We start from the raw sequence: 23,971 nt of genomic DNA on the forward strand, positions 1-23,971 counted from the left end.
CCGCCAGACGACCTGCAGGCTGGGCTGGCGTCAGGACATCCATGGCGTGCCCCCCCCCCCCCTATCCCGCACCTTCGGGTCAGAGGGCGTCTCCAGATGACCTGCGGGCTGGGCTGGTGTCAGGACATCCGTGCCCCCTCCCCTCCCCCTTCGGCTGTTTCGGGGCCTGCCACGCCCGGTTAATTTGAAGCCTGTTGGAAAGAAATAATCGATTCCCAAACGTCTGCCTTCACTGAAGAATGCCTAGTAACTTGTTCTAGATTTCGGGGCTTGTGGTGGTCGTCGGAGTGATGCTAGGACACTGATTGCTTCCCCGTTTGCGGTAGGGCCTTTCCGCCATGGCTTTGTCTGCGACAGCGCAATGCAGGGTGGAGTGTGTTTTTGAATATCTTTGAAGCTTGCATGTCACGTGCGTTTTCCAAGGCCGGCTAGGCACATGCTTTCGCCTCTTCCACGTTTGCTTTCTCACACCTACATCATATTGTGCTTGTTTTTGAACCGACTGTAACAACATGATTGGAACCGCGCTTAATTCCATCCATCCCGTTTTTAGAACCCGTGTCACAATACCGATCCTGGGAGAGCGAGTCATAGCCTCACCTGGTCTTTATTAAGTTCAATATTTAACACATGTTGGGATAACGAGCCATCATGTACAGTCATGTCTCACCATATGTCTGCAAAAGCAACGCTGGTCGTACCAAGGGCGCACTAACTACTAAGCGTAGTGGTACAAAAGTAACGGAACGATACAAAACGTGTGGCAAACAAAACGCTTACATGAGGATTTGAGGAAAAGACGCGACACCCCAGGCTTACATGCAGTTCGTTGCGGACAATTGCGACACCAGCGGGTTGGAGGGTTGTGGTGGGTAGTGGTATGGAGCGCTAGACTGCTTATCATGGCCTTTCTCGAGACCATGGATAGCGAGCGTCGCTGGAAGAACAGTGCCCAGTCTGGGGCGATGGTCCTGGGCAGCCGAGGGAGCCGACCGACTTCCGGCCGGGCCGCGACCTGATCAGCCGAGGGAGCCGACCGACTCCGGCCGGACCGCGACCTGATCAGCCGAGGAAGCCGACCGACTCCGACCGGGCCGCGACCTGATCAGCCGAGGGAGCCGACCGACTCCGGCCGGACCGCGACCTGATTAGCCGAGGAAGCCGACCGACTCCGGCCGGACCGTGACCTGATCAGCCGAGGAAGCCGACCGACTCCGGCCGGACCGCGACCTGATCAGCCGAGGGAAGCCGACCGACTCCGGCCGGGCCGCGACCTGATTAGCCGAGGGAGCCGACCGACTCCGGCCGGACCGTGACCTGATCAGCCGAGGGAGCCGACCGACTCCGGCCGGGCCGCGACCTGATCAGCCGAGGGAGCCGACCGACTCCGGCCGGGCCGCGACCTGATCAGCCGAGGGAGCCGACCGACTCCGGCCGGACCGCGACCTGAGCAGTCGATAGCCGACCGACTCCGGCCGGGCCGCGACCTGAGCAGTCGATAGCGGACCGACTCCGGCCGGACCGCGACCTGAGCAGCCGAGGAGGGCCGACCGACTCTGGCCGGGCCGCGACCTGAGCAGTCGACAGCGGACTGACTCCGACCGGGCCACGACGCTGTAGACCACGGCATGTGCAGGTGGCTCCCACGCGGTCGGGTCACAACTGAAAGCTGCCTGATCCGACACGAATGGCCGACAGGGATCGCTACGGAGCACAGGGGCAACTGGCCGACCTTTGCCGGGTCACGCGACCCAGCACTGCCACGGTCCCGGCCGACCTCTCGTCAGGTGGTATACCCTAGCCAGCTACTCGTGATGAGTCCTCCGTACCTCATTACACGCGTACAGTATCTAGTCACAGGGAAATCTGCCCTCGAAATGTCTCCACAGATGATGACGTCACAGTGTTCCCTTACAAGCCATCACACCATCATATGTCATGTCCGTCATCATGTCCTCGGGCGGTGAAGTCATTATTTCCTTCTCACTGCCCTCTCGGCAAGCTTCTCGGCCTTCCTCAGCAGCCTTTCCCGCTCCTTCTTCTCCCGCTCCATTTGCTTTCTGTCTCGCTCCAGCTGAAGCTTCAGCTCCTTTATTTTCCGTTTCACCTGCGCAACAGGCAAATGGTGGGTTCACAAGGATCAAAGGTTACCTCGTACCTCGTGATATCCGCCGATTTGCTGCAGCGCGGTACAGTGAGGAATGCGAGAGAGAGAGAGAGAGAGAGAGAGAGAGAGAGAGAGAGAGAGAGAGAGAGAGAGAGAGAGAGAGAGAGAGAGAGAGAGAGAGAGAGAGAGAGAGAGAGAGAGAGAGAGAGAGAGAGAGAGAGAGAGAGAGAGAGAGGAGAGAGAGAGAGAGAGAGAGAGAGAGAGAGAGAGAGAGAGAGAGAGAGAGAGAGAGAGAGAGAGAGAGAGAGAGAGAGAGAGAGAGGAGAGAGAGAGAGAGAGAGTTACACAGCCAAGGCACTGTAAACCTGCAATCGCCTCCCCTAAAAATCATATACACGCTTTGCAAGGAACACGAAACCACAAAAAAACGAATATCTATAGGCCCAGCAATAGCGGCAAGGTCCACACCTGTGCTGCCGAAAACGCGAATCCCGCCAAACGAGTGTGTGGTCTTACACCACCAGTCAGCTCAAACGAGTGTGTGGTAATGCACCACCATTGAGCCCAAACGAGCGTGTGGTAATACACCCCCAGTCAGCCTAAACGAGTGTGTGATAATAGACCACCATTCAGCCCAAACGAGTGTGTGGTAATGCACCACCACTCAGCCCAAACGAATGTGTAATAATACACCACCATTCAGCCCAAAACGAGTGTGTGGTAGTACATCACCGATCAGCCCAACCGAGTGTGCGATAATACGCCACCATTCAGCCCGAACGCGCGCACTCTGTGACAGCGCCGGCGGCCGCACCGGCGGCCCCACCTTGATCTTGTCGTCGCCGTCGACGCCCAGGTGTCGAAGCTGCCTCGAGTCGAGCGTGGTCAGCAGGGCGCCCGTCACGTTCTGCTCCAAGAAGGCGGGCACGAGGTGCTCCAGCCCCAGCGACTGCAGCCACTGGCCCACCTGCCGCGGCGCACCACCGTCTCAGCGCCGCACCCCCTCGACCGACGCACGGGAACACGGCCGAACGCACGCGTCGGCCGAGGCCGTGGTCAGAAGCCAGATGGCTGCTGTCCTCCAGCGATATCAAAATAAAGGCCTTAAGCTGCAGGCTTTTTCAGCACGATTCAGGTCATCATGCTGACGATACTCACCCTCCACTACACCAGGAGACACTTCCAACGACGCTATCTAGGAAGCACTGGCTATATTGCTACTTCGTCAGTATAGCAAAATCTGAATGCAGGCGACATCGTGCTTCGTCAACATAGCCAATAATTCCTTGAGAATATCGTTAACCAATACCTCTTGATATAATGATGGTTGGAATTTTCATAAAGGAACTCTCAGCCCACGGCGCTCCAGTGTCCAGCTTGAGGCTCCAGCTACTGAGCATACATGTCGATTGTATAAAACAGCAAAAACACAAACATTTGAAATCATACATCTCCCGGGAAGCCAAAGGATTTGTCCTGAAGTTATGCAGGACAAATCAAAATCATATGAAACTCCGAAAGAACTACATCAAATGACGCAAAATAGTTCTGAATTGCAGATAATATCACCAGTCCCAGAATCCGGCGCTCTGAATGTGAGCTCAATGTGAGTGTGAACATGAGCTCAACTACACCGTCGGCTCGTCCACTCGTCACTAATCGCGGCACTGACCTGATCCTGGGACCAGCAGTACGGCGCGACGGCCTGCGAGGTCGGTGAAGGACGCCGGCCCTCCGAGCACGGACTGGGGAAGTCTGACTGCGCACCCCCTGCGGCGGGGAAGTCAGACTGCGCGCCAGTCTGGGCCGGGAAGTCCCAGTGTGCCGGTCCCCGTGCAAAGGGGTCAGACGGCATCGCCCGCAAGCCGGGGTCACCTGCCGGAGAGCGAAGAGTGCATGGGCTCCACAAATCACTATGAGGTCGAGGTTTTCCTATATCTTCGACACCTTACCATCGAGCATGGTAGTTCGGCCGTGTTGTAAGTCAGAAGTAAAACGAGTACTTTTAAACGTAATAGCTCAACTGGCCTTTATTGTTTCGAGGAGTTTGGCACACCAAAAACACCGCTTTCCGGCTTAGTAGGTTTAAAAGTGCCGCATGGCTTTTCTGATTAATCTGTCATATATTTTTGCCAGAAACTTTTCGGATGTTTTCGGAATGTCTGGTGGGTAATTTCTCCGAAACACTATCATATAATAATACAGATTATAAATTATCTTAAATGAGCCCTATCCCATCAACTGATCTCATAAACCGCACCACAAGGCAGTTGCTCCCTCTTAGACACATTCGTTTGAGAGCGGGGTGAAATATGGCTGCGGCGAGCTTTTGCACGCAAAACCTCAATGATGGCGTAGTGTTTGCAAACCAAACGCTTACTGAATACTATCAAACGCTTACTATCGCTGATCATACTGAAGAGACCATCAAGGTGAAGCGTTTGTTCTGTTTTTGGCCATTTTCATACCATGAACTGTTTGTTGTATAATCGTGATCTTAAGTCTCAGCCTTGCTGTTAATCATACTCGTCAGAATTGATAAGTTACCGCTTGAAAATTAAGTTTCTGCCGTAATCCATAAAATATCAATACAAATGTTTTGTCAAACTGCATTCCTTTCCAATCGTAATGACATTTAAGATGACTACCCACAGCCTGGCCCCGCTGCGACAGGATCACATCTGCGCCGAGGCGAGCACTTGTTGGCAGTGACATGTGACGGCAAACGGCGAGCATGAGGCAATCGAAAGGGATGAACTATCAAGAGCATCGCGTTTGAACAAAGAATGATCGACCGGAGCCTTTCGCGTCACACTTGAACGAAGCCCGGGAGACCGCAATAGGTTTGACACATTGACATTAGCGTGACCTCAAAACAAAGGTCATAACTAACCAGCAAGGCGGCGCGCGGCGCGTCCACCCTCCTGGCGCCTCTGGCCGGTGGTGACCTGGGTGGACGGGTCGCACGGTCCGGTGGGTCTCCCCTCGACCGACGCCAGATGGGGGTGCCGGGCCGCCGCTGCACCCGCTGCCGAAGCGGAGCACCGAGCGGCGTCAGTGGATGAACACGCATCGCCGCCCGATGCTCGACAGGAGGGAGAGGGCAGGGCTGAAATGGGGTGGGTCGGACAGGGCGACACCCGGGCTGGACTGGATCACTGTAGTAACGGCATCACCGGATCTAAAATAAACCCCTCAGATGGTCGTCGAATCGAAGCCTTCACCGGATCTGAGGTGGGTGCCATCCCCTCAAGCGCTCTCATAGATCGCGCCAAAAAGAGTGCGGTTCCCCGCGACCATCTCCGCTTGCCAGGATGGCGCGGAATGTGGCGGCGACCAGCTAATGAGCGCCGAGAGCTATATATGCGCACACAAATTCAATGCTGGCGTCTTGCGTGCTCAACTTGCAGGTTTGCGTACTTGCCCAAGTATAAAACAATGGTACAAAAAAACGGAACATGCTCTATCCTTTTTCCCATGATCACAAAGTCTCTATTCATTATCGTGTTGCCCACCAGTACACGGCATTCAATCAGTGCTTAAGAGAAAGACGGAGGGGCCCGAGCCAGCCTCTTCGGAAGCCACGCGTCCCGACATTGTCAACGGCGGGCGTCGCTTCCATCAGAAGGCCATGCTGCGGCTGCCACGGACCCCCCCCCCCCCCCTCTCACCTGCGGACGGGGCCCGGCCGGCGGCGCGGCTGGAGGTCTCGTGCCAGCCGTGCGGACAGCAGCCGGCGTGTAGCTGCTCGTCCTGAGAGCCGTCCGCGCTCGGCGGGTCCGCCTCCTGGTCACCGGTCGGCCAGGCGTCCGTCTCACGGTCTTCGTCGCTGCGGGCGTGCCGGAGTGTTAACGCGCGCAGAGGACTCACCTGGGTACCATCGGCACCCCTGCGGACACCGCACGGTAGCTGTATTGTGAGCCTGGAATCATCCTCAGTTCAGTAAAGCGTCGTATAGTTATCGCGCCCGCGAACGTCCGTCGTGTCCACCTCATCCATATAACACCCACTGGTGTTACCAGCGCTGCCTTCTGATCAGCGCAGCATCGCCACCGCTGAAAACCAGTCAGATGTGGACGTCAGAGTCAAGTGGTTTCAGCATAACAATTACTAATGGTTTGTGCTAGGCCTCCCACCACAATGATTGGACTCTGCCATGTTTGCGATAAAACGTCGAAACTCGGTCAGAACTCAAGGGAATAGTCACTATAAATTCCCGAAAAGGCGCACTTACAAGAAAGGATATCAAACACACTAGAAATAAAAAATATCACCAGACCAGCCGACAGAAACTGCCGGAAAAGTATACTCACGCGTCCACCAGAAGGCTTCGCAGCTGCTCCGTGAGCGGAGAATGGCGTGCGTATTGACCGGAGGACCTTGGGCTCGTCTGCACCTGACCCGTTAATTTCGTAGTGACCTGACGGTGGCTGGATGACCTCGGGACAGCCTGCGCCGGATTCTGCGTTCTTGGACTGCGTTGCGGGGGTGGCGGCTCCCGGTAAGGAATCTCTGGCCTGCTACCTGGTAGCGGCTCTGGCATATCGTAGTTCGCCAATCCTGCACGTGGTGGCGCTGCTGCAGATTCGTAAGTCTGTTGCCGGGACGCTCTTGGCTGCGAGGACGACAAAGATCTGAAAATGTGTCGCATAGATAGAGATCTATAAATAAAGATCTGAAAAAGCATGTCTGCACGGTCAGAACTGCATGCTGTGTTCACTGTGTTCCTCAAGTTGCTGTATCATGATCACGAACTACATTCTCGGCAACTCATACTGAACGCGACAAAAAGTGTGGTGTCTTACAATTCCTGCCTTGCCCACTGACCAGGCATGATACCCAATGTTGGGCCCTCCTACTCCTGCCTTTACATCAAAACTGGTAAGTTAGTGTCATGTCGTGATAGAGAGACTTCACATGAAGCCTGATTCCGCCCACAGCATGACTGTTTTCTGGCGTCGCGACTGCTTCCTGGTGCATCAGACACTTGCTATCACTGGACAACGCTCCGCCCGTCGCGCCGGCGGCACACATTGTGCGGCTCCTACGCCCTCTGGTGGAGACCGCGAGGTACTCACGTGGCGGCCGTGGGGAGACTGACGTCTCTGGGCGGCGGCGGCGGCGGCGGCTGCCGTCCGGCGGCGCGGGCCGGCCCGGCCGCCGGGCCGTCCGCGGCAGACTCCGAGTCGCCGGTCTCGTCGCAGCTGAGGTCCTGCGGCCCAGCGGAGCCGGTCCCGGTCACAGGTCTCGCGGACCCCCCTCCCCACGCAGCGGAGGTCAGCGACGGGCTGGCCTTTCCTTTCAGTCACCCGCCTTAGGCCAGGGGTCATGCGCATCAGGTCAGTGGTCAGTGACCTCCCTCCCCGGCGTTCACCTCAGATCGGAAGCCGGTCTTGAAGTCGATCTGGTCAGTTTATCTTTAGTACCATCAAATATCGAGCTTGCGTCGTCAATACCCCATTATCTTTCACCTGCTCATCGCGATGAAAGAATAACCCGATCCTTGTGGATGGGATAATCCATGCAATCCGCGAGAATGCAGGGCTGGGTGGGTGCCGCCCACGGAAAACTGGCGCGCAATCCAGAAAAATGGGGAAATTGACGTACTCTAAAATCTGAGGCCATAAACGGACACCTCCCGGACATCGTCATGGCGAGCAACAGAATGTCAGTCTGGGTACAAAGCCCGGCTTGCTGCGGCCGGCTACTTCGTTGTCGCGCATAGAATCGCATAGTTTATCGGTTTCTTGCACGTGTCCACACATTTCGCTTTGTTGGCACGTTTGCTCGTCGGAGTTAAATAGTTTCGTCTATTCTGTCGTCTTGACTAGGATTAATTTTGGCACCACGCCAACCCCATGCCCTTCATGTACTTTCGAAATATCTGGTAATTATAATTATCTGCAGCTACACATCTCAACGTACCAGCACGTCCCACAGTGCCACGGAGCCCCCAACTGCTTGAAGCATTTGTTGGTTAAATGGTACAACGACGGATTCAATCATAATTTTTCGTCTCACTCGACTTCCCAGCAGTGCTGCAGGAATCTGCCGGCTCGAGGGGTGCAGCAGCAGGCCGACAGCGGTGGAACGCATCCCACTGGCGGACGGAGCGCGACCAGAGGCGACTTGGCTTCACACCTCACGACCAGAGGCGACTTGGCTTCACACCTCACGCTCCGCATTGCTGGGCGCTCAATGCAGATCCCGAGCCAGAGGCGTAGCATGGTATTCAGTATGTGGGAACTCCGGCTGCCTTCCCCATTCTTGAGCTAAAAATGGGCTAAATCCGAGAAAAACTCTGTTTTTCTGTTTTGGGTATCTTTAGCTATTTTCCTCAACATCCCCCTCCGTCATTTTACTTTATGAAAGGGCTCCCCTGTTTTGGGAATGCACTGGAGCACTGCTTGCGGAAAATGGTCGTGCGAGGCAGGAGCAAACAGCAGTGCTGTAATTTTTCACGCGTTTGCACTACCGCGATGTTTCCCTGTCTCGTGTGCGGGCGTGTAAGCTGCTCTTTTTACCTTTTTATTAATTTCATTGCACTTTCAGCCTCGCGTTCAATCGTGGATCACCATGAGAAGGTCCCACACAATAGCGTACGCGGGGTACGAACAACGGGTCAACATTGGTCAACCGCTGACGAATGATGTAACGGAGCGGGAAAGCAAGACCTCCAGTCCGGAAAGCTGCAGCATGGCTTCGACCCAGAAACAATCATCCAGCGCGTGTTTGGCCCCCTCCTCCGCTCGACCACACGGGCGCCGACCGCGTCGGTGTTGGGTGCCAGTGTTCGAACTTCCCCCATCCACTCAACCACAAGGGTGCCGGCCGCGCCAGTGTCCGGTGCCAGTGTTCGACCTCCCCCATCCAATTGACCACAAGGGCGCCGGCCGCGCCAACGTTCGGTGCCAGTGTTCGATCTCCCCTTTTTACTCGACCACACACCACGCTGGCCGCACAACTGACATTTTGCCTGCGGCGGCAGACGGTCAGTAGACGGCGGCCTCCGTGTGGCCCTGACCTTAGCTGCAGTTTGACTGTAGTCTGCTCACCTCGGCGCCAGACAGACAGCGAGCGCTCGCGCTGCAGTCTGACTGTAGTCTGCTCACCTCGGCGCCAGACAGACAGCGAGGGCTCGCGCTGCAGTTTGACTGTAGTCTGCTCACCTCGGCGCCAGACAGACAGCGAGCGCTCGCACTGCAGTCTGACTGTAGTCTGCACACCTCGGCGCCAGTCAGACAGCGAGCGCCCGCACTGCAGTCTGACTGTAGTCTGCACACCTCGGCGCCAGTCAGACAGCGAGCGCCCGCACTGCAGTCTGACTGTAGTCTGCACACCTCGGCGCCAGACAGACAGACAGTGAGCGCTCGGCCGCCGGCTGGACATGCTGCCACCGGCAGCGGCGCCACTCAGCCATGCAGTTCTGCTCGCGCCTCGTCCCGTGCCAACACGCCACACGCGCCAGCTAGCTGTGTATTAGTCCATCTCAACAACCATGCATGAACAGAGATGAGTGTGCGCCGCGCGCGGCGGGCCGGCGGCCGCCAACGCAGGGGGCGGGGCAGGGCGTGCGCAGCGCGCCTCGTCACAGCGGATAGGCTGCCGAGAGTGCGTCTGAGGTAGCTGAAGACCAGGCAAGCTGCTTCACACTGCGCTACACTACCGCTACGAAAGACGACAAAATAAACCACGGTACAAAAACGCCGCCGGCGCCACTGCGCCGGTCGGACTGGCGGCCGCTGCGGGCCCGGGGCCGGCGCGGCGCGGTTATGGCGGGACTCCACACGGCGCGCGTGACGTCACTGGTAGAGGGCGGAAGCTACACGAACACCTGCCTCACCAGGCTGCCGGCGCCGGTGCCGCGGCGCAGGTTGGGCGGTTGCCGCTGCGAGAGGCCACCGCGGCTGGCCAGCTCGGCACGCGAGCGGTGCGCGGAGTTGTCGAGCAGCTCGTGTGGTGGCACGGCCCGGTCCAGCTCCTCCTTCACCTGGAGCACAGCCGGCGAGGGGTCAGGGAAGGGGCACGGACAGGGACACGAGCAGGGGCAGGGGTCAGGGGTCAGGAGTCAAGGAATGGGGTTAGAAGGCAGCGGGAAACCCGTAGGTCGGGGAGATGACACGACAGAGCGTCAGACAGCGGCAGACGGAGGGGAAGCGTGCCCATAGCGTCCCCACTGGGCAGAAGAGAAGCCAGCAGCGGATGAAGGGCAGAGACGAGACAGCAGCACGCGGAGAGCAGAGCATCAGACTGCGACAAACTAAGAGCAGAACAAGATATATCCATAGACACAGGGCAGAATGTCAGGCAAGCGGGGGGATGTGCGTCAGAGAACGGCTGCAGGTACAGGGCAGGGCATCAGAGGCACACAGCTGCAGAAGCTTGATCCGTAGGGGTACTGGGTAAGTGATACTTGGCAATCCTGGACGCTGTCAAATACATACAGCAGCTGCTCGCATTAAGCAAGCAAGGCACCAGTGAACGCGACTTGAGTCCACAGTTTAAGCCAGAGCAGAGTATTTCCACACGATCACGCGCTATGGGGCTACGACCGGTAAACACAGCGGCGGACCGCGGCAGTCAAGGCGTAGAACAACACACATCGAGACAGGCAGACGCCACGCGGGAGGGATAGAGCGCGCCTGGCCGCGAGCGGGCAGCACCGGCACCGGCGGCGCGGCGCCGTGACTGACCCGGTGCTGCGGCGGCCCGTCTGCCGAACTCTCCGTGTCGGACAGCTCGGACGTGTCGAGCCGGTCGGGCCGGGAGCGCGGCGGCGGCGAGGCGCGCCGCGCCGGCGGCCCCCAGCGCGCCAGCGGCGCCGGCAGCTGCACCGCCAGTCCCGCGCCCCGCTGCGTCTCGGCCAGCTGCCGCTCCAGCAGCTGCAGCCGCTCCTGGAGCGCGCGCACGGCGCGGTCGTACTCGCGCTCGCGGCCGGCGTGGTACTCCTCGAGCGAGAGCAGGCCCGCCTCGCGCCGCTGGAACTCGCGGATCAGCCTCTTGGCCTTCTGGTACTTGCGGTCCAGCTGCTCCAGCTGGCGGCGCTGGGCGGCCAGCTGCGTCTGGAAGCCGCTCGACTCGGCGCGTGTCGACTCCAGCGTGCGCTCGTAGCGCTGCAGCTGGCTGAGCGCGTCCGCCAGCTGCATCCGGTCGTCCTCGGACCCGGCCAGCGACGACTCCAGCTCGCTGATCTGCGGCCCAAGCCCGACTGTCACCGCACGCACTACCGGCCGCGACTGACTGACGCACAACGACCCCGGCGACGACTAGGACGACGGAGTGGGTTAAGCGGACGGGGCGGACGAGGAGGACGGGGAGGAAGAGCAGGCCCCGGTGGACGAGGAGGATTCGGCGGACGGGGAGGACTCGGGACGACCGGGTGGGCTCGGCGGACGGGGACGACTCAGCGGATGGAGACGACTCGGCAGATGGGGACTAGGCGGAGGGGAAGACTCGGTGGACGGGGAGAACTCGGCAGACAGGAAAGGTTCGGCGGACGGGGAAGGCTGAGCTGGGCTGGGCTGGGCTGGGCTGGGCTGGGCTGGGCTGGGCTGGGCTGGGCTGGGCTGGGCTGGGCTGGGCTGGGCTGGGCTGGGCTGGGCTGGGCTGGGCTGGGCTGGGCTGAGCTGAGCTGGACAACGTAGGCGTCGGCGGATCACGAGTGGATCACGGCGAGTGGGGAATGGTGGGGTCTCAGGTACAAAGGCATATCAGACTGCGAGCGGTCGGAGCCCTGGAGACCGCCCCTGGCGATACTGGACTCCATGGGTCCTCCTGCCCGCTGGTGCCTTCGACTGCGACGCCACCAGTCTCAAGGCGCATTCGGTGATGATGCTTGTGAACAAGGCTTTGGTACCCTGAGGCCAATTTGAAGAAGAACATTATTGGCGATACGACTATTTCCGTAACAAAACGCAAAGGCGTCCAGCCCACAGGTACGTCAAAAGGGGCAAAAGGTTTCACAGCGGCAATCATTTTCAACCGTCCGCCCACCTTGATGCATACGCCAGTGCGTTTGTTAGCATGGCTTGCTGCGAATGTTGCAAAGCGTTAATGTGCACGAAGCTCAGACCTTTTAGTGATCGTTAGTGATATCTACGCGCAGTGCCATCAGGCAGGCACCGCTTCCGCCGCCGTCACTGCTCGGCGGTCCTTTCAAGCGCGCACCACGTGCAAAACACTCGACGGTTTTGAGGAAAAACGGTACCACATGCTGTAATCAGGGATGCATCGGCAGACCAGGAAAAATAACTAATACTAGAATAAGTCGCACCCACAGCAAAAAGCAGCCCGAGTGCTGAAAATCCGCAAATGGCATGACTTGTGCGGCTTCAACGTGGGGTGTTAGTGGCTTACTTGATGCAAGGAGGAGCGATTTGACTTCGAGCTCCGGAGTCAACGGGGTACAAATAGACTCGGCGTACAGATTTCCTTAGACGTTATTAACCACACACACGCGGTGCTTCCAGTGACCGCGTGCATGTTGGCTCAGTACGGACACCGCAGTGAGCTTAAACGCTCGTGTGCAGGTACGTTAGTTGTCTCTGCACGTCATCCCAGTCATCCAAGCTCGTAGCGCCAAAGGGAAAAAACCGAGGGGAAAACCGTTAGCAAGAGCCTTTTCGGCACGACCGCTCCCGCTGATCAGCCCCCGGATCGACCGTCACTGTCCGATGGACTCATCAGACTGCGCCAAGCGTGTCCGCGGCCCGAACACTGCAGACGGACCAAATTATATGCGAGCGTTGGTGCCCCACACCTCTAAACGCGTCCGGCTGTCAAGAAGCCGCGGACGCGTGTCGGAGCAGGATCGACCGCAGGTGCAGGCGCGTTCAGTGAGCGTCGTTGCGCACGTCAGGGCGATTGCCAGCCGCGATAGACCAGACGGTTTTCTCAGGACTACTCCGAAGCCCGGGTTAGTTCACATCACCAGCGGCAGGCTGTTAATCACACCTGTTAGCCGACCGGTGCAGCTAGTACAAAACACAAGCGTTCATTTCCCGAGGACGGCTGCTACGCGCCGCTTCCACAGCCAGATGTTTGTCAACGCTAAGCGTGTGTTAGTCGAGAGGTTAGTCAGCGACAGGCGTTTGCGTGGGCGCCTAACCGCGGGCTCCTCTTACCCGCACGTTCAGCCTGGCTATCTGCGCCTGAAACCGCAGGTGCTCGTCGAGCGCCTGCAACACAGCGCAGCGTGGCAGCGCGACCGGCGCCCAGCCGCCACAGACGGAGAGACGCAGCGCCACACACACACACACGGCACAGCACGGCACGGCGCGGCACGGCGCGGCACGGCGCGGCACGCGCGGCGCGGCGTGGCGTGGCGCGGCACGGCGCGGCACGGCACGGCACGGCACGGCACGGCGCGGCGCGGCGCGGCGCGGCGCGGCGCGGCATGGCATGGCATGGGCATGGCACGCACGGCGCGGTGCGGTGCGGTGCGGTGCGGCGCGGCGCGGCGCGGCGCGGCACGGCACAGCACAGCACGGCACGGCACGGCACGGCGAGTCAGACGAGTCGCACACAGCACAGCAAGACAGAACACAGCGCCCCCAAAGCCGAACATAGCATGACGCCCATCTGACGGCCGAGGCACTCGGCACGTCACAAGACAACCGAAGCAGTGGGACTCGACTCCACATCCAGCACGCCACAGGACAACCGAAGCAGTGGGACTCGACTCCACATCTAGCACGTCACAGGACAACCGAAGCAGTGGGACTCGACTCCACATCCAGCACGTCACAAGACAACCGAAGCAGTGGGACTCGACTCCACGTCCAGCACGTCACAGGACAACCGGAGCAGAGGGACTCGACTCCACATCTAGCACGTCACAAGACAACCAGAGCAGTGGGACTAGACTTCACATCCAGCACGTCACAGGACAACCGAAGCAGTGGGACTCGACTCCACATCCCGCACGTCATAGGACAACCGGAGCAGAGGGACTCGACTCCACATCTAGCACGTCACAAGACAACCGAAGCAGTGGGACTCGACTACACATCCAGCACGTCATAGGACAACCGGAGCAGTGGGACTCGACTCCACATCCAGCACGTCACAGGACAACCGGAGCAGAGGGACTCGACTCCACATCTAGCACGTCACAAGACAACCGGAGCAGTGGGACTCGACTCCACATCCAGCACGTCATAGAACAACCGATCTGAGGGACTCGACTCCACATCCAGCGCGTCACAGGACAACCGGAGCAGTGGGACTCGACTCCACATCCAGCACGTCACAGGACAACCGGAGCAGAGGGACTCGACTCCACGTCCAGTACGTCACAGGACAACCGAAGCAGAGGGTCCCGACTCGACATCCAGCACGTCACAGGACAACCGGAGCAGAGGGACTCGACTCCACATCCAGCACGTCACAGGACAACCGGAGCAGAGGGACTCGACTCCACATTTAGCACGTCACAAGACAACCGAAGCAGTGGGACTCGACTCCACATCCAGCACGTCATAGAACAACCGGAGCAGAGGGACTTGACTCCACATCCAGCACGTCACAGGGCAACCGGAACAGAGGGACTCGACTCGACATCCAGCATGTCACAGGACAACCAAAGCAGAGGGTCCCGACTCGACATCTAGCACGTCACAGGACACCCGGAGCAGAGGGACTCGACTCCACATCCAGCACGCCACAGGACAACCGGAGCAGTGGGACTCGACTCCACATCCAGCACGTCATAGGACAACCGGAGCAGAGGGACTCGACTCCACGTCCGTACGTCACAGGACAACAGAGGGTCCCGACTCGACATCCAGCACGTCATAGGACAACCGGAGCAGTGGGACTCGACTCCACATCCAGCACGTCACAGGACAACCGGAGCAGAGAGACTCGACTCCACGTCCAGTACGTCACAGGACAACCGAAGCAGAGGGTCCCGACTCGACATCCAGCATGTCATAGGACAACCGGAGCAGTGGGACTCGACTCCACATCCAGCACGTCACAGGACAACCGGAGCAGAGGGACTCGACTCCACGTCCAGTACGTCACAGGACAACCGAAGCAGAGGGTCCCGACTCGACATCCAGCATGTCATAGGACAACCGGAGCAGTGGGACTCGACTCCACATCCAGCACGTCACAGGACACCCGGAGCAGAGGGACTCGACTCCACATCCAGCACGTCACAGGACAACCGGAGCAGAGGGACTCGACTCCACGTCCAGTACGTCACAGGACAACCGAAGCAGAGGGTCCCGACTCGACATCCAGCACGTCATAGGACAACCGGAGCAGAGGGACTCCACATCCAGCACGTTACACGCTGATCAAGCACAGACGCGGATCGTTACGAACATGTCGAAACCAAACACACCGACCACGAACAGCAACGGATTTGGAATGTAATTAAGTGGTGTAGAATACCATACACCGATGCCAGTGACATCTTGAACAATTTCACCGAAAATTATGAAGGGGTGGCTTTAGGATCAGTCCTTCTGGACAACCTCTTTGGAAAGACCTCGACTACAGTACCTGAACACGGAAATAAACTTCTACATTTTCAGCTACAAAAAGTACCTTTCGCCGAAAAATCTGAACATGGCACGCCATACCATAATTACGGTGCCCCGTGATTCGGGACGACGCTGGCAGACCACTGACAAAACCGGCACAACGGGCCAAACGCGGCCTGGTGCAGACCAGTGCCACCGCGTGCCGACGGCGACATCACGGGCCAACGCGCCCAGACACCGGCCGGCGCTCACAAGGACGTCCGCGACGTCACCGTGACGTCATACAGCGGGGGGTGCGGACCGAGCAGACCGGCCGGCGGCCCCGCGGCCCGGCCCGGCCAGGCCCGGCACCAGCACGAGACCGCGCCGACTGCCGCAGCGCGCCGCGTCACGCACCTCCTTGAGGCGGTGCTCGAGGTCAGGGTCCGCCGGCGCCGTCGCCTCGCTGGCCTCCGAGCCGCCCGAGCTGGCCGCGCTCGGCGCCGTGTCCCGTGAGGTCGCCTCCTGCGGACGGGTGGCGACGACCGTCAGTCGGGCCGGCACGACGGGGAGGGGGAGGGGTTGAACACAACAAGCCCTGCGCGCGGATGGCGCGAGAGGGACCTTCATCTGACCTGCTAGATGAGGGTCTTTATCATGCAGCACGACAACTAATTGGGCGTAGGGACTGGTTCCCCTGATACGGTATGTGGGCGACTCCTGACCCGACTCACCCCACCAGTGAGATCTGACCTGGTAGGTGGGCGGGTCGCGGGCAGGCGGCACCTGGCCGGCCTTCAGCTGCTCGAGCATCTGCTTCTGCTGCTCGTAGTCGCGCTGCAGGGCGCGCTGGCGCTCCTCACGCTCGCGGTCCGCTTGCAGCGACTGCCGGATCAGCTGCGCCACCTGGCGGCACAGGGCCCGACGAGGCGTGCGGCTCAGCACCAGCACCAGCACCAGCACCAGCACCAGCACCAGCGACTGACCGGGACTAGCACAGCCGCGTGCACAGAGCTCAGCACCTCAACTGGGCATCAGACAGACACCAGATCCCAGCTCAGCGGCAGCTCAGCAGCCTTAGCTCAGCAACAGCTCAGCTCAGCACCAGTTCAGCACAGTACCCCTGGACACAGCATCAGCTGCTGGAAACATCACTGGCTCTTCACCAGAGTGCCACATCAGCACGCCAGCACAACCAGCTCTGGATCACCATCGTGAACACCAGCATTGTCATGTTGTTCCGTTGGTCAAGACGATGGGCATGCATTGTCATTGGCTGTTTCACTGCGTTCACCAAGATCTGTGCCTCCAAGTTCAAAACGCCTGATTACAAGGTGGCTAATCCCCCTCACTTGGTCAATCCATTACCGACCGCCATCCGTAAAGAATAATTCACTCCATCCAGCTTAACACCGTGCTGACCAGCCAAAGACATTTAATGTCGCACCCACAACCTCTTACCCCTAAGTTCACTCCCCACCCATTCACCCCGCGGCCCGTCTTTCAGCACCTCTTCCGTGTCCAGCCGAGGACAGTACCTGATCAATCCCCCCCCCCCCCCAATCAAAACAAACCGCGAGCTGGGTTTACCCCCACCATCACTCCGAGCCTCCACACCGCCGCTGCTGACCTCCCTGATCTCCCCACTGACCTCCCTGACCCCCCCCCCCCCACTGACCTCGCTGTTCTCGGGGTCCACCTCGCGGCCGATCAAGAAGCGCACGTGTCCGCAAGCATTGCGCAGTACCAAGGCGGCGTACGCCTGCGTCACGCCCACCAGCGACTTGCCGTCCACCTCGATGATCTGGTCGTTAACCTGGGGCCGGGTCACGGGTCACAGCCACGCGCCGCAGCTCCAGCACCTGACGCTCTCCGGCGGTCAACAGTCCACCGGTCACCAACTGCGCCGCAGCTCCAGCACCTGACGCTCTCGGGCGGTCAACAGTCCCCCGGTCACCAACTGCGCCGCAGCTCCAGCACCTGACGCTCTCCGGCGGTCAACAGTCCACCGGTCACCAACTGCGCCGCAGCTCCAGCACCTGACGCCCTCCGGCGGTCAACAGTCCCCCGGTCACCAACTGCGCCGCAGCTCCAGCACCTGACGCTCTCCGGCGGTCAACAGTCCACCGGTCACCAGCCGTGGGCACTGGCTGTGATGTACACTGAACGACACACCACCATGGCCAATGGCTTCCCCGACAAGTCCATACACAGAGGCGCATCCTCGCATTGAAGCGTCTCCATCACGAGTGTGATGCGGATTACGGGCAGACAGCCTGTGACCATACTTTTCACCCTTCTGATGGCTGTCAGTCACACGTTCATAACAGGTCGTTTCAAACAGGCAACGTATTGCGCACATGGCTGCGGCGGACTGGCCGTTTGTGGACGCGGGTGCTAAGGATGAGCCCCCTCCGTGAGCCACCACACACCGCCCCGTGCCAGCATCGCACCTCGATCCTGCCGTCTCGGTGCGCGGCGCCGCCCTCCGTGATGGTCTTGACGAAGATGCCCAGCTTCTCCAGGCCGGCGTCGGCGCCCACGCCCATGCCGATGATGCTGAGACCCAGACCCTCGGCGCCCTTGTCGAACTCCACCTCTGAGACGTTCATCTTCTCCACGCCTGCGGGCAGCGGCGGGGTCACGAGGTCAGCAGAGGTCAGAGTCCGAGGAAGCAAAGGGAGGTCAGGGGTCAGGGGTCAGGGTTAGGGTTAGGGGACGTCGAGGGACAGCGCGCGGTCACACGTCACATCAGAGGTCAGGTGTCAAGGTCAGGCGGCGTCGGCAGGCGCCAGCGCGAGGTCAAGGGTCAGGCATCAGAGAAGGTCGGCGTGCTGCAGGGCACAGACCGACGCAACCGTCTCGTGGCAGGCGACAGCGGCATTTCAGTCCGACAGGAGATGTCAATAATCTGAACTGGTCAGGGGGCAATGCCAAAAGGCCGAGCCTGTCAGCAGACCTCAGCTGGTCAAGGGACAAACGCAGCTGGTCGGCAGGAAGCGTCCACTGGTCTGGATGCGTTAGAACGAGCAAGTGAGAGTTCAGCCAGGCATTGGACAACTCACTCCGCTTCACCCGAGCCACACTCGCAGTGCAAATTGCGCACCGGACCAGAAACACACCAACACCAACAGGCGGATGCTACCAACCGCGTCTCAACCCGAAGGCCACCAGGCCATCGCAACCAGCTGGTGCGGCCCTGCTCGGCCAGAGCTGCGAGCGGCGGCGCGCGGCTGTCGCCACTGCGGCCCCGCACTCACGTCTCTCCAGCTCGTACTCCGCCGAGGCGGCCACCGGGTCGACGTCTTCGTTCTTGCGGTCGTACTCGTCCGGCGTGTACGTGCTGTAGATCTGGGCGCACACAGACGGCGGCCGCTCACACACCCAGCGACAGACGCCGACAGAGGCAGGCTCTGCACACTCCAGGCGAACGCACGGGGACAGAAGCCGCCAGAACCGGACCGTAGCACAACGGGACGCACTTACAACCACGACGAAACACGGCCTCAGCGACAGCACTCACCAGCGAACTGGAAGCGGGTGCACACGAACATAATCCGAGTTTCTTGGTACGTTTTACGCATTACCACGAGCACCGATGGAATTAATCGACAACGGGTAGAGATTAACGCCCTCTTCCTGAGCGAATAACACGGCTGCGCTTAAGCCCCTCGTAGTATGTGACCACACCACCGGCCAATAGCCTCGGCCGGCGCCCGAACACTCACGCCCGCGAACACCCACTGATGGAGCACGACAAACGCCACCTCACGGCCCGGCGACAGCAACACACGCTCACACCAGTCACGTCACGTCACGGAACGTCACGTGACCGCAGCACGCAGCTCGCGCCGGCACCGTACGACGTCACGTGACCTGGGCAGCCGGCGCCCTACCTTGACGGGTGCGCCGCTGAAGCGGAGGCGGGACGGCCGCTTCCAGGCGTCGCCGACGTCATCCTCGTCGTCGTCGTCGTCGGGCAGCGGCGGCCCATCCTCCCAGTGGTGGCCGTCCTCCAGGAAGTGCACGCCGTCCTCCACCGCCACCTGATGGGGAGGGGAGGGAGCGAGGGATGGGGAGGCGGCGACGTCAGGCCACACTGATCAGTCAACAGCTTAAATGGTCACGGAAGCACACGTTAATTCACCAAACCGCTTGAAACAGGCAGACAAGCCATTTTTAACCCCCAGCACTTTCCCCTCCGCCCAAGAACAGAACGCTTACACCTCCACCAATGGGGAGCTAACAATTTCATCGCGTTGCCTCGTGCCTCCCGCTCACCTCTTCGAAATAGGTGACACGGGGTGCGTTGTCGTCATATATCACATCTAGAGTCAGCTCATCGGTGACTAGAAGCTCGTGCCGGACTTGCGGGGTCACATCGGCGCTCGCCGCTGATTGGTCGGACGGCGGCACCGTTGCCTGCGATTGAACGGCAGCCAAAGCCTCCGCCTCCGATTGGTCGGTCGAAGGAGCGGCTTCGACTGCTGATTGGCCCTGCGCCGGCGTCTTCTCCGGCGGCTGGTGCTCGGCGCCGGCGTCTTCCAGCCCGTTCTGCGTCGTCGGACCGGACTGGTAACCAGTCTCGGCCGGCTGCGAGCTGCGGCCCTCTTCCTCTAATAACAGCTTTGATCTGCAGGAGCACCCGTAAAAAAATGTATCACCAACTGCGGCTTAATTGGCGCACAAAACACAGGCAATAACGCGAACACCGAACACATGGACATCACCGCCAGACCCAACGTCCGAACGGGCCGTTCGGATCGGTTATGGCAAGCAACAAAACAACTCCGCGGCTCGCCGCGGCTATAAGCCGACTGGATGCTGACGTGCTGGGATGTGCTCCTCCGCCCCCCCCCCCGCCATGTGGCCCCAGGCGAACGTGCTGCGCAGGCGCGTCCCCCCCCCCCCCTCCCCACTAGCCGGTCTCAGTCCAGAGCTCACAAGCAGCACAAAGCACACGTACGGACGCTGCACGCCCGTACCGATACAAACAGAATACTCCGGGCGACGGGCGGATGCTGCGCACATCACACTGTGCGCGGCATTCGCCCGGGCAACGCGAGCCGGCCAGAGCGACGGAAGCGGCGGCGGCCTGAGCCGAGCTGGGCTGGGCTGGGCTGGGCTGGGCTGGGCTGGGCTGGGCTGGGCTGGGCTGGGCTGGGCTGGGCTTGGGCTGAGCCTGCTGAGCTGGGCCGAGCTGGGTTGGGCCGAGCTAAGCCGGGCCCGGGCCGAGCGGGGCTGGGCCGAGCGGGGCTGGGCCGAGCGGGGCTGGACCGAGCTGGGCTGGGCCGAGCTGAGCTGGACCCAACTGAACCGACCCGAGACGGCCGAGTGCGCGTACCGTAAGCTGAGCAGCTGGTCGGCCTCCTCGGGTGTCATCGACTCGGGCTCGTCGTCGAAGCTGCCGTCCCAGGCGGCCTCCAGCATCACTGGCGACGAGCCGAACTGCGAGCAGGGGACAGACGGCTGTAATGAGGCGAAGACCACAAGCGCTCCCAGGGGAATAATACCGCCGAAGGACAGCAAAAACGGCCATTTGTGGGTTGACGATGAGTGACCTTTCATGGCAATAGGAGTCCTTAGACGGCCCATGCAGGGGGGCTCGGCGATGGGGACGGAGCAGACACAGGAAACAGTACAGCCTGACAGCAGCAAGTTGCCTTACGGTTGTAACTGTCGCGTTTTCTGCCACATCTTTTAGTCCGGGTTTTGAAGAGAACCTAGAGCCCGGAGGGAGAAGTTTGCGCACCCCCCCCCCCCCCCCTCTCGTTAAACCCACCCGCCGACACGGCTCGCCACTCGCCTGGATGTGATCGGTCTGGGCACTGAGCACCGTATCGTCGTAAGGGGCAGTCCTCCAGCTTCTCAGGCAGATCGGGCGAGCCGGGCCGCTCGCCGCGAGACCCCCGCATGTCAGGCGTACAGACCAGGGCCTCGTCCAGCCGCGGGGAGGCCGCCAGGGCCTCGTCCAGCCGCGGGGAGGCCACCAGGGACTCGTCCAGCCGAGGGGAGACTGTCCGGGGCCTCGTCCAGCCGCGAGGAGGCCGCCAGGGACTCAGTCCGGCCGCGGGGAGGCCGCCAGGGACTCGTCCAGCCGCGGAGAGGCCGCCAGGGACTCATCCGGCCGCGGTGAGCCATGAAGCGTTTTGTTTGGCCGCGGCGGTGAAGAAGCACCGACAGGCTCGCCGACCCGTGTGGGTGACGTCGGCGCTCTGACCAGGCGTGGAGAGCCGGTCAGCGCCTCGTCCCATTCTGCGTGACCATCCGAGACTTCTCCCCGCCTCGTGCGAGAGGCCAGGTACCCGCCCAACCGCGAAGCTGCATCCAGGGGCTCCGCCAGCGGTGGCGGAACAGCCGGAGGCTGCTCCGGCCGTGGGGCACCAGCCGGCTGCCCGTCTCGCTGCGGCGAACTAGTCACGCCGTCTGGCAGCCGGGATGAGCCGGCCGGCGCCTCGTCCGGCCGCGGAGCGCCGACGGCCAGGTCGTCGGCCGGCCCGGGGACGGCCACGGGCGATGCCGGGCCGCTGCGGGTCTCCATGACGATGATCTCCTCCTGAATGAACTGGACCCGCTCACTGGGCGACACCGGCAGCCGGCCGGCGGCGTCCATGTCCCGCGACGGCACGCGGTCCAGCGACTCGAGCGAGGCGGAGCTGGAGGCGGGCGTCGGCTCCAGGTCCAGCCGCAGCATGGCCTCGTCGACAGCGCGGCGCACCTGCGGCGAGCCGCCGCGCACAAGCCGCGGCGACACGGCCGGCCGGTCAGACTCCTCGATCGAGTCGACCCGCGGCGGCGGCGGCGGCGGGACGGCCGACCGCGCCCGCTCGGCGGGGAGAGAGCTCGGCGGGAAGGCCGGGGCTGGAGCCGGCGAGGAAAGAGCGGGCGAGGCGGGCGGCGTCAGCAGCGGGGAGGAGGCCGGTGCCACCACGGAGGGCGCCGGGGACGCCGAAGCCGCCCGCACCGGCGATGCAGAGCTCGCCGCTGCGCGAGCCGAGGGAGTCGCCAACACAGGAGACGCCGAAGCTGCCAGTACAGGAGACGCGCCTGTGGCGGAGGCAGCAGACGTGTCCCGCCGCCAGCGGAGGAGACGCGCCGGTAGCCAGCGCTGGGGGAGAGGCGGCACCCGCCGCGGCCGGCAGGGGCGACAGCTGCGGCTTGGGACGCGACACGGTTGGTCGCGGCACCAACTTGTGCGGCGTCGGTTTGTGGCTGCGGTCGACGTACGGCTTCTCCGCCAGGCGGACGGTGACGCGTCCTGCAACGGCGCCAGAGGCGGCGGTCAGCCGAAGCGCGCGGTCAGATGTCAGCCGCCGGCTGAGCCAGCCATGATAACAGCAGGCCCGAGAGGAATGGCGCGGGTGGCACCGGCTGGAAGGGAAGGAGGGCACCCCGGCCGCCAGAGCGAGACAGTGAGAGAGCAAAAGAGAGCAAAACCAAGGGCAAGAAAGAGAGCAAGAGAGAGCAAGAAAGAGAGGTCAAGAGAGAGAAAGAGGGAGAGAAAGAGAGAGAGAAACAAAAAGAAAAGGAAAAAGAGAGAGCGAGAGCGAAGAGCGAGATCGTAGAGTCGAGAGCGAGAGCGAGAGCGAAGAGCGCGAGAGAGCGAGAGAGCGAGAGAGCGAAGAGAGCGAGATGCGATAGACGAGAGAGCGAGAGAGAGAGAGAGCGAGAGAGAGAGAGAGAGAGAGAGAGAGAGAGAGAGAGAGAGAGAGAGAGAGAGAGAGAGAGAGAGAGAGAGAGAGAGAGAGAGAGAGAGAGAGAGCGAGAGAGAGAGAGAGAGAGAGAGAGAGAGAGAGAGAGAGAGACCGGCAGGGAACGGCAGCCCATGACGTGGGGAAGGTCTGGCGTTGAGGTTCATGGTAGCGCTTTAATTGGGTTGGAACGTGTGAAGTGTCTGGGTGCGGTGTAGCTTGGTGTGTACCAGCGGTGATACGCCTCAGACATGAACTTGACCACAGGACATTCATAATGCACCATAGGCTATTCAGCTTTCTATCTAGTGATCAAACATGAATCTAGCGTTTACTGGCCGTTACACATGTCACGCCGTAATCGTCTGCATAGGCTCGTTGTCTGCGTTGTCTGACAACGCGTGTTGTTGATTCTAAACATCTATGTGGGTAAACTGGCGGGTTCACAGATACAAACACACTACACACTAATGCCGTTCCCCATTGAAATCCCTTAGTTACTGAGCATTTCTCTTGAGGACGCAATCATCCAACTATGGCGCGTTGATATTGTTCCTTAATCGGCACTGGACACGTCCCTCCCCAGCAGCGGGCTCGCCGTCGCATACCTGCGGCGGCGGGCGCGGCAGCAGCAGCAGCAGCGGCGGCGGCGGCGGCCGGGCCCCTCTGGCGCGCGCCGTCCGCCGGACCCCCCTCTGGTG

At 60.7% G+C, this 23,971-nt stretch overlaps 1 protein-coding gene across 1 annotated transcript; it reads right to left on the bottom strand.

Annotated features, from left to right (window-relative positions):
* Positions 1–72: 72 nt before the first annotated feature.
* On the bottom strand, positions 73–22,266 carry LOC119105578 (uncharacterized). The gene is made up of 21 exons (XM_037229039.1): positions 21,386–22,266; positions 20,924–21,027; positions 19,861–20,212; positions 19,476–19,625; positions 18,840–18,930; positions 18,033–18,202; positions 17,258–17,395; positions 16,333–16,485; positions 15,997–16,104; positions 13,231–13,284; positions 10,975–11,298; positions 9,951–10,097; positions 7,261–7,319; positions 7,186–7,212; positions 6,421–6,741; positions 5,779–5,936; positions 5,001–5,135; positions 3,780–3,982; positions 2,934–3,074; positions 1,318–2,107; positions 73–1,015 (listed from the first exon to the last, which is right to left on the bottom strand). The coding sequence occupies exons 2-20, from the start codon at positions 21,007–21,009 to the stop codon at positions 1,973–1,975; spliced, it is 2,952 nt and encodes a 983-aa protein (XP_037084934.1). The 5' UTR covers positions 21,010–21,027; positions 21,386–22,266; the 3' UTR covers positions 73–1,015; positions 1,318–1,972.
* Positions 22,267–23,971: the final 1,705 nt, after the last annotated feature.

Source organism: Pollicipes pollicipes, unplaced genomic scaffold (genome assembly GCF_011947565.3).
Source record: "Pollicipes pollicipes isolate AB1234 unplaced genomic scaffold, Ppol_2.1 Scaffold_6138;HRSCAF=7277_pilon_pilon_pilon, whole genome shotgun sequence".
Classification (NCBI taxonomy): Eukaryota; Metazoa; Arthropoda; class Thecostraca; order Pollicipedomorpha; family Pollicipedidae; genus Pollicipes; species Pollicipes pollicipes.